Raw genomic sequence first — 14324 nt, 5'->3', positions numbered from 1 at the left:
GGACAGTGGAAAAGACAACGACATTGCCCATTCTGAGGATAATCTAATTCTCATATCACAGTTCCGTACCAAACTAAATTTCGAATGGGAGCTCTTTATTGACGCAGCCCATTTCCCATCTATCTATCTCCCTCCCAACAAACATATATCCCTTACATCATAAAAAGTCTCCCATCAACCCCACAAACTGAAAAACAAATTTTATCAACAAATAACAATTATGTGCAAGATATCCCAACCCCCTTCCCAACCCACAGGAAACAAAAATCAAAACCCCATACAACACATTGAAGCAGACCCAAGACCATGCTTATTAATAAAGGCATCTGCTTCCTCTGGTGCCTCAAAGTAATAGTCCTTGGACTCTTATGTGACCCGCAACCTTTGTGGGTACACCACCCCGAACCAAACTCCTTTCTTGTACAGATGGCCTGAACCTTATTAAGGGGGGTCAACTCAGCCCCCACGTTCTGATAAATCCTCATGAGGTTTCCTTCCGACTTTGAGTCAAGGCGTCCTTTGGATCATTTTGCGACCCTCTTCTTCTCCCGAACGCTGCGGAACCGAGTCATGACCGCTCAAGGTGGCTCATCCGGCCAAGGCTTCTGCCAAAACGTCCGATGTGCCCTGTCCAGCTCCAGGGGAGGAAGCGTGATCACAATCGCCGATCATTTTCCCAAACATCTATGACAGATATTCAATGGGGTTTGGGCAATGCTGCCGTCGCCATTTTCTCTGCTGAGGAACTGCCTGAAGACTCCAATTCTGCCAAAGAATTGGCTACTGTGGCCTCTTGCTTCCTTTCCCTTTCCTTTTTGGAATGTGTTCAGTGCAGGAATCTTGAATTACTAATCCAAAATGCTTTCTTGCAAAGATCTCTTGACAAATTGGGCATAAAAACCTAAAAAGCGCAGATCCTGGTTGGAGCTACCTCATAAGCGACCTCTCCCCAACATGCCGCCACCAGAAGTTTGGAGATGCCTCTGTTATAGGTATCCACAATATTTCAAGATGGCTTGAAGGCCTCACAAATGAAAAGCCCCCCCCCCCCTCCCCCCGTCACCCCGAGCCCTGGGGCAGCAGCTCCAGTGCCCTTGAACTACATGCTCAAAAATGGAAATGGCTACTCACCTCCTCAGTTCCTCATTGCGCCAGCTTCACGTTTTTAAAAGGGGGTACTAAACGACACCCACTAAGAAGCCGGTTAATTCCAAGGAGGCTGTTACATTCAACTTCAATCTTGCTAACGAGATGGAGATGAATGCAAATTGGGGTTAATGATATGCTCACCATATTTAGGTGAGGTCGGGACCAGCCATCGGGAGCCGGTCAGTTAAATAGCACACTGATTCGTGCCTGCCAACAAAAAAAAAAAATGCCCTTTCCTGCTATTTAACAGCCCACCTAGATCAATGCCAGGGAGAAACACACCCATGCCCAAACAAATGACCAAGTGTGGATGAATACTGGTGTAGATCTCACCCAAAAAGTCGGCAGGAAACACCCCGTTAAACTTGGTTTATCTTCATCTGTATTAGTTTCTCTCTCTTGTTTACAAATGCAGGAAATCATTTTACAAAACAATTTGACACACTTCAATGAGGGGTAGTTTTGTATCACTAGCAGCCCATTTGTGCTTAAAACCCAGGTGATGTGTAACTGAGTTCCTTCAAATCCTGATTTCTGGACCGATTCAATATTTCAGCCACACTGTCAAGATACCAACAGTCACATTGAAGAGGGTCCTTTCGCTTGCACTGTGTATTGGAATGGATTGGGCACTCGAGACATACACTAGAGGCTTTAATTAATTAACAAAGGCTTTATTGATGAAAGGCAAAGGCAGTTAAGTAACAGGCACAGAACACTCTACAGCAGGTCTTGACACCTGGGCTCCCTGGTCTTGGCTGCCCGGAATCCTGCCCCCAGGGCACTGCGCAAACTCCCTATTGGCCTGGGTTTAGCCCCGAGATGGTCACATGGTGCGGGCGCCTGCCCCCTTAAAGGGGCCGCGCGACCACATTAAGCAACATTACTTCACGTCGATGAGAGACCATTCAATTACTTTGACTGCATTCATTCCACCCTGGAGCTCCCGTCAAATACAGATCACTAAAGATTTTGCAAACATGTCGCTGCTGCTATAAAATGCTTTTTTAAAATTCCCTTTAAGGTGCTGTCGCAGGTCCTTCATATCTGATCATGCCAGATGATTTTCCACCTCCAGATTTATTTTATGGACTGTGTTACATGTTGGCAGAAATATAGGTTACAGAGCCAACATCAATCTGATCTCACACCGACTCCTCCAGGAGACAGTTATGTACCTCTTACCTCATCCAACCAATTAATACACACCACCATGAGAGTTTATAAATCCAAGTATTTCTTTGTTCTGTGCCAGGCATTTGCAATAAGTAAATAGGAAACCGCTTACCTTTGGAGATGTTTCCATGAGCCTTGTATTTCTTTTGTCCCAGCCTCCTCCATCCAGGAACAGGCCATAAACATAAACACCACCGATATCTGCAGGCGGGGATGAATTAACATCTTCCCTCATCATCCTGGTCACGTCATTGTAAAGAATGACAGTATCTAGAGCCCAACCCTTGCTCAGATTCATACGGGTGGTTTCCTGTCGCATTGCAGTCAAAAAACCCTGTGGAGAGAAATATCTTTATTTTTGACGAATATATATATTTTGGAGCTATCTGATATAAAAATGTATGCAAAAGTAAATTCCCCATGAGTCAATCATATGGATGAATTGAAAATTTGCTACTGTTCAAAAATGTAAGATTGCAAAATTCAGAACTAACAAAAAATTAGTGCAGAGATCACAATTTGTGATTAATCTGGCCTATTGCTTCCAATGTAGACAGCTAGCAAGCAGAATTTTGACCATGGCTCACTGATCTGAAATGTTAAATCTGTTTCCCTCTCCACAGATGCTGCCAGATCTGCCGAGTATTACAAACAATTTCCCCTTTTAATAAGCAAACTTAGTGCTGTCTGCTAATTTAAATTATTGTCACATACAGTCAATGATAAGCATATTGTTAAGTGGCTGGACACCTGAACAGGACTCCAAAATTCTTACATTTATCCCTCAATCAACATCACAAAAACAGATTATCTGCTCATTATCATCTTGCTGCTTGTGGGAGCTTCTTGTACACAAATGGCTGCCCACCTCCTACGACAACAGTGAACACACTAGTAAATGCTTAGGGCGTGATCTTCCGGACAAGCTACAGCGGAAAAGCAGTTCACTGTGGCGCAGTGTGGCTGATGAAAGCCGGGAGACCCCGCTCCCGGGATCTATCCGGCTCGCAACACCTTGCAAGATTCAACACAATCTCGCGAGACGTTGCAAGGCGGGCGGGATCAGCTTTTGGCAAATCTGCATATGAGAGGGACGCCTTACTCTAATGTGCAGATTCCCAAGGTACTTGGGGCTTTGGGATTCAATCACTTCACCTCAGAGACCTTCGGCGAGAGCCATTTGGTACTGGTCCCCACAAACGGAGACCAGATGGAATGGCACTCATGAGGGTCTCCATGGGGTTTGGTGACCCTCAGCTCCATGCCCTTTGGGCAGGGTGGTGTCCGAAAACTGCTGGTTCCACTGCATACCCTGGCAGTGCCAGCCTGGCACCTTGGCAGTGCCACCTGGTTATAAGCATGGTGGTGCCCAGCTGGCACTGCCAGCTTGGAGGGGCACTGCTAGGGTGCCAAGCTGCCATTTTTTGCACATATGCAATTGAGCTAGGGTTGCCCAGTGTTGATGGTGTGGGGTGGGGTGTGTGGGAGCCGGGGGACCCTCCCATGTTGCGTTCAGGCTGGTGGGGGGGGGGGGGGGGGGTGTAGGAGGTTGGGTTTTTTTGTGGACCTTGGAGATCGGGACGCCATCATTGTAAAAAGAGGGGCTGTGCACGGTCTTATTCAAAGCAAGTCTCGTTGAGTAGCCAAGTGTTTCTCGGCACTGCTAAACGTGCTCGCTCGCTCAGGGACTTTATTCCCTTTTGAGAAGACCGCACCCTTAATTGGCTGTAAAGTGTTATGCGATGCTTTGTGATCATGAAAGGTGCTATATAAATGCAAATCTTTCTTTTCTTTCTTTAATGGCCCATTCCTGTGCTTCTGCTCTGACACTCCTAACACCCAGAAGGTGAAATTTACTGTGATGCCTTTTAGTGAAAACATTAGCACGAGTATAAAACATTTCTCTCCATTGAAAACTCATACTGAGTTTTTGTGAATATTATTAAAGGCAACAAAACCAGAAAAGACGGAACAATCTCAGCAGGTCTGACAGCATCTGTGGAGAGAGAAGGGAGCTAACGATTTGAGTCTGGATGACTCTTTGTCAAAGCTGACATGCTTATTAAAGGCATGTCTTTTAGTTCCTGAAGTATTACTAATTACACGTAGCGGGTAACTGTCTCACTGAACATGCATCAGCCTCTGTTCACATTGCTTGTTAAGTTGCTCTGTTACCAAGTACAAAACTCGCTAAGTGGCAGAATAGAAACCATGACTTGTGTTCGGGAGTTAGTTTTGCTAAGAATCAACATTGAATCTCTTAGCAACATTAATAACTAATGCTTCTAGACCACAATGAGACAAATGTAAGTGCGGAAAATGATCTCTTTTTAAACACATACTGTTAGCATCCAATTAATGCTGAAACCTTTCTGTAAAGCAAACAAAAAAGCATTAGTCCAGCCTCAAAATCAAGCCAGCGGCGAGCTTATCACTGGTATGCCTGTCGAGAATTTGTGTGTAAAACAGGTCTATTTATGTTCAGGGTCAGGGAATGCAATTGAAAATAACCTTTAATCAAGGTGGCACTTGATGGTTAATGGAGGTAGGGCAAGCTAAGCCCAAGTAACTCTAAGAATGATAAGTATAAAATCCAAGATATACAAGAGACTAAAAATAATTTACAGAGAGGCAATAAAATAAAATGCTTGGAAAAGAAATTGAGTTAGTAGAGCTTGCTCTCTATACACCATAAAATTGGTGTCTAAAACAGGTATTTTTAGCACTTACAAAACTATAAAAAGTAATTTTCATTTTGTCACTGTCAGAACATATCAAATTTCAGAACGGGACAGTAGCATTTTTTTAATAAATAGACTCTACTGAAGTGTTTTACCAATTCATTACAGCTTTGTGGCAGCAATTGTAAAATAATTTAACACATCGTGTGTTCTCAATACAATAAAATCTAAGTGATTATGTGATTTAACAATCGTTCACAACTACTGTGCTGTGTTCAAATGATGCAGTTTTAGATATTTCAGTGTAAGTGGCTCTAACCTGAGGATTAAAGAATCCTGTCATCCAGAACTGGTTTGGTCGTCCATCAAAAATCCAGGTGTGGAATTGTTGGTTTCTCTCGAGCAGCTCTGTAAACCAGAACCCAAGAGTAGCAGACTCCCAGGAAATTTTGAACCAGATCTTTGGAATCCGGGCATCGTACATGTTATCAAGAGCATCTCTCAAGTCCTCAGACATTATAATTGTTCCTGAATTTAAAACAAAAGTAAGATTCAGAAAACATGGCAGTGAGGTGCTGGACAAATTGTACAATTACTACGGCTCAAAGCCTCCAAAATCTGCATCCCCAGAGACCAAACGCACAATAGTTTAAATGCTGGTCTAACACCTGGGTAATTTAACAACAGACCACCTAATCACACTCCCTTACTGCAGCCCCCCCCCCCCCCCAACTCTCCCCAGGATCACCAGCCATATCTCCGACCCAACAAGTAGCCACAACCCGACCCCTCAACCACCTAATTTACCACAATCCCGCTAGATCCTACATGACCTGACTTCCCTCAATCACCCAACTACTCCCCTGACCACCCAACTACACTCCCTGACCAGCCGACTGCCCACTCACTCACCTACCTTCCCATTCATCTACCTCACCCACCTACCACCTCAACCATTCAACCACCTTCCCACTCAACTACCTACTCACTCATCCACCTAACTACCTAAGCAAAAAGGGGGGAGAAGATGAAATATGAGTGCAAGCTATCGAGTAATATAAAGGAAGGGGCAGCACGGTGGCAATGTGGTTAGCATTGCTGCTTCACAACGCCGAGGTCCCAGGTTCGATCCAGGCTCTGGGCACATTCTCCCCGTGTTTCTGTGGGTTTCACCCCTACAACCCAAAGATGTGCAGGGTAGATGGATTGGCCATGCTAAATGGCCAATCCTGTTGAAGAAGGGAGGGAGGCAGAAGACAGGGAATTATAAGCCGGTTAGCCTGCCTTCAGTCATTGTTAAGAATTTAGAGTCTTTAGTTTTGAAGATTATTAAAGATGAGATCACAGAGTACTTGAAACTGGATGGTAAAATAGGACTGAGTCAGCACGGCTTCGTCAAGGGGAGGTCATGTCTGACAAATCTGTTAGAGTTCTTTGAGGAAGTAACAAGCAAGTTAGACAAAGTCTAATTTATATAGGTTTCCAGAAGGCCTTTGACAAGGTGCTGCATAGGAGATTGTTAAATAAGTTAAGAGCCCATGATGTTAAGGGTAAGATCTGTCATGATACGCAGACATGCACATAATGAGATACAAACAGGCAGCTAATGAATGCAGAGAACAGGACATAACCAATCAGCAGGCAGAACACTTGGGGGTGGTTTCCCACTATAAAAGGCATGAGGCACTCACACTCCACCTCTTTCCACTGGTGACATCTACAGTGTGAGTCAGGGTGTACATATCATATAACTCCTACAACGTGTGGCTAAGAGCTCGTCTGGTTCAGTCAGATTAATCACACTAGGTTAGCAGAGAATCAAACTCACAGAGGATTGAGCGAACTGTGTGACAGGTTCAATAAATCATATTGAACTAACTTCAAGGTGTGGCTTATCTCTCAGGTAAAGCTGCATTCAGTTGTAGCCAGTGTTATCTTACTGTGCTTAACGCAACATCCTGGCATGGATACAGGATTGGCTGACTGGCAGAAGGCAGAAAGTGGGGATAAACGGGGCTTTTTCAGGATGGCACCTGCTAAATAGTAATGTGCCTCAGGGGTTGGTGCTGGGACCACAATGTTTTTACAATATACATTAATAATCTGGAAGAATGACCTGAAGGCACTGTTGCTAAGTTTGCAGATGATACAAAGATCTGCAGCATGGTAGCACAGTGGGTAGCACTGTCGCTTCACAGCTCCAGGATCCCAGGTTCGATTCCCGGCTTGGGTCACTGTCTGTGCGGAGTCAGCACGTTCTCCCTGTGTCTGCGTGCGTTTCCTCCGGGTGCTCCGGTTTCCTCCCACAAGTCCCGACATATGTGCTGTCAGGTGAATTGGATATTCTGCATTCTCTCTCTATGTACCCGAACAGGTGCCGGAATGTGGCGACTAGGAGCTTTTCACAGTAACTTCATTGCAGTGTTAATGTAAGCCTACTTGTGACAATAAAGATTATAAATAATAAGAAAACTAAAAGATCTGTAAAGGGACAGGTAGTATTGAGGAATCAGGCGGGCTGCAGAAGGACTTGGACAGGCTAGGAGAGTGGGCAAAGAAGTGGCAGATGGAATACAGTGTAGAAAAGTGTGAGGTTATGCACTTTGGAAGGAGAAATGGAGGCATAGACTATTTTCTAAATGGGGAAATACTCTGGAAACCAGAAGCACAAATGGACTTGGGAGCTCTTGTTCACAATTCTCTTAAAGTTAACGTGCAGGTTCAGTCAGCAGTTAGGAAGGCAAATGCAATGTTAGCATTCATGTCGAGAGGGCTAGAATACAAGACCAGGGATGTACTTCTGAGGCTATAGAAGGCTCTGGTCAGACCCATTTGGAGTTTTGTGAGAAGTTTTGGGCCCTGTATCTAAGGAAGGATGTGCTGGCCTTGGAAAGGGTCCAGAGGAGATTCACAAGAATGATCCCTGGAATGAAGAGCTTGTCGTATGAGGAATGGTTGAGGACTCTGGATCTGTACGCGTGGGGGTTTAGAAGGATGAGAGGAGATCTGTTAAAAAATAAATTTAGAGTACCCAATTCATTTTTTCCAATTAAGGGACAATTTAGCTTGGCCAATCCATCTATTCTGCACATCTTTGGGTTGTGGGGGCGAAACCCACACAAACATGGGGAGAATGTGCAAACTCCACATGGACAGTGACCCAGAGCCGGGATCGAACCTGGGACATCGGCGCCATGAGGCAGCAGTGCTATCCACTGTGCCATCATGCTGCCCGGATGAGAGCGGAACTTATTTAAACTTACAGGATACTGCGAGGCCTGGATAGAGTAGATATGGAGTGAATGTGGAGAAGATGTTTCCACTTGTAGGAAATATTAGAGGCAGAGGACACAATCTCAGACTAAAGGGTCGATCCTTTCAAACAGAGATGGGGAGGAATTTCTTCAGCCAGAGGGTTGTGAATCTCTGGAACTCTTTGCCACAGAAGGCTTTGGGAGGCCAAATTACTGAGTGTCTTTAAAACAGAGATTGATAGGTTTTTGATTAATAAGGGGATTAGCGGTTATGGGGAAACAGCAGGAGAATGGGGATGAAAAAATATCAGCCATGATTGAATGGCAGAGCAAACTCGATGGGCCGGGTGGCCTAATTCAGCTTCTATGTCTTTTGGTCTTATGTTAGTGACACACTGAACTCAGAAATAATGCAGGTCTTAACGCTGAACACAGTAGTAGGAAATGCCACCCAAAGTGAATTTTACAGGTCTATGACTTCAAACTCCCTCAACTACACTGTGGCCCAGTGAGGCAAGGAAGTCCATGGCACCGGCTGGTACATCAGCCTCATGTGCTGATGTACCAGCAATGAGAATTTACCCAGTGAGAAAACAGAAAAAATGGTCAGGCGATCTTTGGGGATCATTCTTGGCAACCTTTTGGCGACCCATTTTACGCTGGTCATGACCCCTCTTTGAAAAACATTGATTTAGAAGTTGCACTACAGCAACTTGCCAAGGTTCCTTCAATAGCACTTTCCGAACCTGCAACCTCTATCACCTGCAATAACAAGGGCACCAGGTACATGGGAAATCCATTACCTGCAGGCCATTCACCATCCTGACTTGGACGATATCATTTTCACTTCACTGCCATTGACTTAAGATTCTAGAACACTCTCCCAAACAGCACTATGCGTGCATCTAAACCTCATGGGCTGCAGCGGTTCAAGATGGGCAATATATGCTAGAAATGTTGACATTCCATAAATTAATTTAAAAAAAAGAAGTCTTGTTCAAGAGAACAATTAGCAGAATTCATATTAGCAATTAAGTTGATTTGGGACAGTGGCCTGTTTTGTGGCTGGGGCTGGCTTCTAGCTCCATGGATTTAAACCAGCATTAAAAATTGTAGAAACTCTTTGGGCCGAGCACAATTTGTCATTGTGTTTCCTCTGTCTTTTGCACTCGTTTGCCCAATTACAACCAATTGTGATGAAGCCAGTGCAACCTGATGGAAAGGCCAGGCTGGTGTGTTTATTGTTGATGCAGGAAAAACACTTGTCCTGTGTTTCTGTAGAGCTGTGAATTTTTATCACATATATCTGTCAGATACAATGAACAGAAAGGTTCATTAAGTAATTTGAACCCATTCATGAGGATCTATTTTATTGTAGACTTTCCTTCCCCACCAGCCCTCTCCATGTTAATTTCTATCTCAAAGAACTTGAATCTTTTCCTTGTTTCCCCTAAAGAATCAGCAAGCAGCTGCATAATTTGTTGTCCCTCTCTTCAAGAATGATTGATCTAGCCTCATTTTCTTTTCTTTTCTTTTTACATTTAAAGTACCAATTGTTTTTTCCCAATTAAGGGGCAATTTAGCGTGGCCAGTCCACCTATCATCACGCACATCTTTGGGGGTGGGGGTGAAACCCATGCAGACACGGCGAGAATGTGCAAACTCTACACGGAGTGACCCGGAGCCAGAATTGGATCCGGGTCCTCAGCGCCGTGAGGCAGCAGTGCTAACCACTGCACCATTGTGCCACCCGTAGCCCCATTTTCAAGACACCAATTAACACAAAACCTTTTCTGAGATCAGTCCCACTATGTATCCCATCCTGTTCTAAATGTCCAAACTAAATATTCACATTTCATCGTATCTTTGTCTTTATTATTTTAAAGACCTGTATTATATCCTTTCTCGGTGTTCTTGTCTCCAGGTATGGACAGTTGAGTTCCTTGAGCATTTCATAACAAAATCATTCCCTATTATCCTGCTTGCTTTTCTCTGAACCTTTTCTAACCGTTTCACACTGACTGACTGTTTTCAGACACAATCATTGATCGCACCAACATCCTTCTCAATTGCAACTTCTAACATGTTATTTCAAGATCTGATTCACACTCTCGTGGCCTTGGAACATGAACACCTCACTTTCTCCTAGTTCAATAGATGCCCTCATGACTAGTCAGCACTGCATGGAATTTTTGTTTTGATTTCACCTGATTTAACTCATTGATTTGATTTTATTATAGTTGTTTTTTTTGTTCAAAGTCAAAACCTCTCTCACAGTTTAGTGATGTCGCCTCTTTAAGGTGAGGCATTGATTGTGCACTGAGGATATTAAGCCTGCCTGGGCCCACAATTAAACTGATTTATTTAAAATAAGTTCCTTTCAATAATCGCACAGTTCCATTTGTCTGTCTAAATTAGGGTGCTACCATATACATTTGAGCACTTGTTTATGCACGTGTGTCCTGACTAACAGCCTATTACTGGTTCACAGGTTGCCTTCATTGACTAGTATTTACCTTGTTAATTATTTTGCTTTAATTTCACCTAGTTTGACCAATTTATTTTAATTTTCAGTTATTTTATTGTTAGCAGTCTGGGCTGCCAACCCCACCAAAAACGTATCAATGGTGCCATCTATTTAAGCAGAAGTACTTGTGTGCACCAAGTGGGATGAGATCATGCAATCCTTTTTGCCAATTTAAAGTTGGATCCTTGGATCTGTAAAGTTAAACTGGTGGATCACCCTTAAACCCCCTACAGTTGAAATCTCTACAACGTAGGCACAAGCTGAAATTACATGGAATTGGCCCCCACAATTCCTGTGGCACAATTTATAATAGGACCCATTCATGTTATTTTGAGTTGTGGGGTGGGATTCTCTGTTCCAGAGTCTAAGTGCTCCCCGTCAGCGGAGGCTCAGAACAGTTTTTGCGCTGCTGCTAGGAGAGCCGCGGAGGTGTAATTCCATTCCTGCAAACGAGCCAGCACCTTCCCACATGCATCATGCCCGAGTCCTGGCTCCCCAGGCATGTGATTTGCTGCGGTCAGGAATCCTATTGTGAGTCTGACAAGCTGCAGCAGCTTTGAAGCACGCGCCCCAGACTCCCATTCCAGCCAAAAATATGGCTGCGAAAAGACCTGCACCACGCATCCTTGATGTGGACATCAACAGGATGTTGGATGCTGTTGAGGAGATGCAGGACACCTTCTTTCCCAGGATGGAATGGAGACAACAGCTAACTGTTAGAAATAAAGCCTGGAATGATGCAGTGAGTGCTGGAAGCCTCACCAAGAGGACCAGCATGCAATGCAGGAAAAAGATGAACCAAAACAAAATGCTGGAAAATCTCAGCAGGTCTGGCAGCATCTGTAGGGAGAGAAAAGAGCTAACGTTTCGAGTCCAATGACTCTTTGACAAAAGATCATTGGAGTCGAAACGTTAGCTCTTTTCTCTCCCTACAGATGCTGCCAGACCTGCTGAGATTTTCCAACATTTTCTCTTTCGTTTCAGATTCCAGCATCCACAGTAATTTGCTTTTAAAAAGGTGAACCATCTCCTTTGAGCAGCTCGGGTGAGTGAACACCTATGTGACCCTGGCATTACTCCCATCCTTGACCCCTGACATCTGCCCCCAAACTCTTACATGCCAGTAACACTTCACCGACTAGCATGTCCCTCAGAAGCCCCTCTCTAGGAACCCTGAATACATGCTCTGCCCTCATTGGCCAGACGCCTTGCCCACATATGCCACCAGCTAGAACCCCCCCCCCCCCCCCATAAAACTGGCGTGCTGGCGTCTCACTATTCACCAGAATGATCCAGGCAGCTGAAGCACATCTTTTGGGGCCCAATGGCCTGCTCGATGATACTCCTGGTTACTGAGTGAGCATCATTATAATGATTCTTTGCCTCGGTCTGGTGTCTCCGCACAGGCATCATTAACCATGTTAGTGGGTATGCCTTGTCACCCACTAATCAACCATTCACCTTAGGGAATGCTCTCAAAGGTGCCAGGAACCTCCAAGTGTGCCAGATGTATGTGTCATGCACGCTGCCTGGGTATTGTGCATAAACATGCATGATGTGATGCTGGAGATCGCACACTTAGTGCACGTTCAGGGAGTGGAAGTTCTTTCTGTTAATGACCAACACCCACTGTCAAGCCTCTGCTCTGAGGACAACATGCATGCCATGCTAGGCCATGCCAATAAATCTAGCATGGTGGGCCTGGTCCAGGTTAAAGTGGAGTAGATAGATGCCCGGGCGTGTCGGGCATCCGGGACATCTATGATGCACCTGCGTGCGGATGTTTGTGAAATCCGACACATGTCCCCAGCTTCAGCTTAGTTTACGCCCAGATGAGCTTTCAGTATCAACATACTCTTCAATTACTCACTGATGCCTTTGGTAACTTCTAGATATCACACAATGTTCTTTTTTTTATTAGTTTTTTGTTAGTTACAAAACCAGGGCTCAGAGTGTGGACAGTCGTGAACCCCTAATCCAGCTCCTTGCCTGCTCCAAAAACCAATTCAAATTCAAATTGAATCCAATTCATGGTCCCCACAAATGACACATACCAGGGGCGGGATTCTCCCCTACCCGGCGTGACGGGGGGTCCCGGCGTAGGGGAGTGGCGCCAACCACTCCGGGGTTGGGCCTCCCCAAAGGTGGGGAATTCTCCGCACCTTTGGGGGCTAGCCCCATGCTGGAGCGGTTGGCACCAGAAGACTGGCGCATAAAACCGGCGCCCCCGGCAGCGGGGCTGGCCGAAAGGCTTTCGCCGGTCGGCGCATGCGCCGGTGGTGACGTCAGCGGCCAGCTGCCACTGACGTCACCACCGGCGCATGTGCGATTGTGGGTTTCTCTTCCGCTTCCGCTGTGGTATTGTGTGAAGCAAATAATGGCATGATGGGAAAACTAGTCAAGTCTTCTTGGTACAATTGAATTTAACCTAAGGCACAGAATACACAGAGATAGTCTGTCCATGGGAACCGGGTGACTCTGAGAGTCTAGATAAGGCTTGGAACTAGAAGTAGTCTCAATACATAACAAGCTGAACAACTGTCTCTTCCTGTATGTAAACAACTTCTTCCCTTTCTTAAAACAAAGACAAGATAATGATATGAAACTCAAGTCCCCTGGAGGTCAGCAAGGTGCCGCCATTGTAACGATTATTATTTATGTTTTACTTTTGATCAAATTCCTAACCGAGTTGTATTCATGTTATCTTGATCCTATAATGTATAAGAATCGCCTTCTTTTCTGTACTATCGCAGACTTGAGACGGACTCAGCAGTTTGTAATTGACTGCTTTCCGACTCCAAGTATCAGCCATATACTGCTAGCAGTTCTAATTAGTGAATAAAGTTCAGTTTTGCTTATCTAATGAATGCTGTTTGAATTTCTCTATCACAGTCAAGACGCGGGGAAAATATAAAATACAACATTTGGCGCTGCGAGAAAAAATCCAATATCCTGAGTGAGCTTCCATGAGGGACTGAGAAAAAGTGATCAAAGCCATGACCGGAGTAAAGAGACGGACGCCGGCACAAGGTAAGATTGACCTTGGTCTCTCTCTCTCTCGGATCTGTGCTGCGACCCCTCATCCCTGACGGAAGTAACTAAACAGGTGATGGTTCTCGAATCTAAATTTGACTGTGAGTACATTTTTTTTGTGTAATTAGCCGCAGGTCAGGGACCCTCTCAGTAATGTTTTCAGGTCAGGGACCTTGTTGATCTCGTTTTTCATCCGCATCAGATTTATACAGGCTGTCAATAAATTTGGGTCCGGGACCCTTTGATTAAGTTTTGGGGTCAGGGACCCGCTCAGTAATTTTTTGGGGTCAGGGACCCTGTCAGTAATTTTTTGGGGTCGGGGACCCTCCAATTTGATTTGGTACCAGAAATTTTGTTTGAGCGTTTTTTTTTGCCTGGGGCACATTTTACTGACATTATGCGACAAACTTTAGATAAAACTAGCGGCAACTCCCCTCTATTTTTCATGTGTTTAGAAACCCCATCTCAAGAACGTAATATTCGAAGATTGGCTGCAGCGCTGCT

General features: G+C 44.8%; 1 protein-coding gene across 2 annotated transcripts in view; it reads right to left on the bottom strand.

Annotated features, from left to right (window-relative positions):
- The window catches only part of dnah5l (dynein, axonemal, heavy chain 5 like), a 493661-nt gene that overhangs the window by 12918 nt on the left and 466419 nt on the right, over positions 1–14324 (bottom strand). For both annotated transcript variants that reach the window (XM_038797876.1, XM_038797875.1), the window contains exons 75-76: positions 5326–5534; positions 2438–2659 (exon numbers count right to left, since the gene is read on the bottom strand). In XM_038797876.1, coding sequence (XP_038653804.1) covers positions 2438–2659; positions 5326–5534 — 431 coding nt within the window. The remainder of the gene's footprint in view (positions 1–2437; positions 2660–5325; positions 5535–14324) is intronic.

Source organism: Scyliorhinus canicula, chromosome 5 (assembly GCF_902713615.1).
Source record: "Scyliorhinus canicula chromosome 5, sScyCan1.1, whole genome shotgun sequence".
Lineage (NCBI taxonomy): Eukaryota > Metazoa > Chordata > Chondrichthyes > Carcharhiniformes > Scyliorhinidae > Scyliorhinus > Scyliorhinus canicula.
The sequence above is the reverse complement of the archived record's forward strand: the minus strand, read 5'-3'. Positions and strand labels throughout refer to the sequence as shown.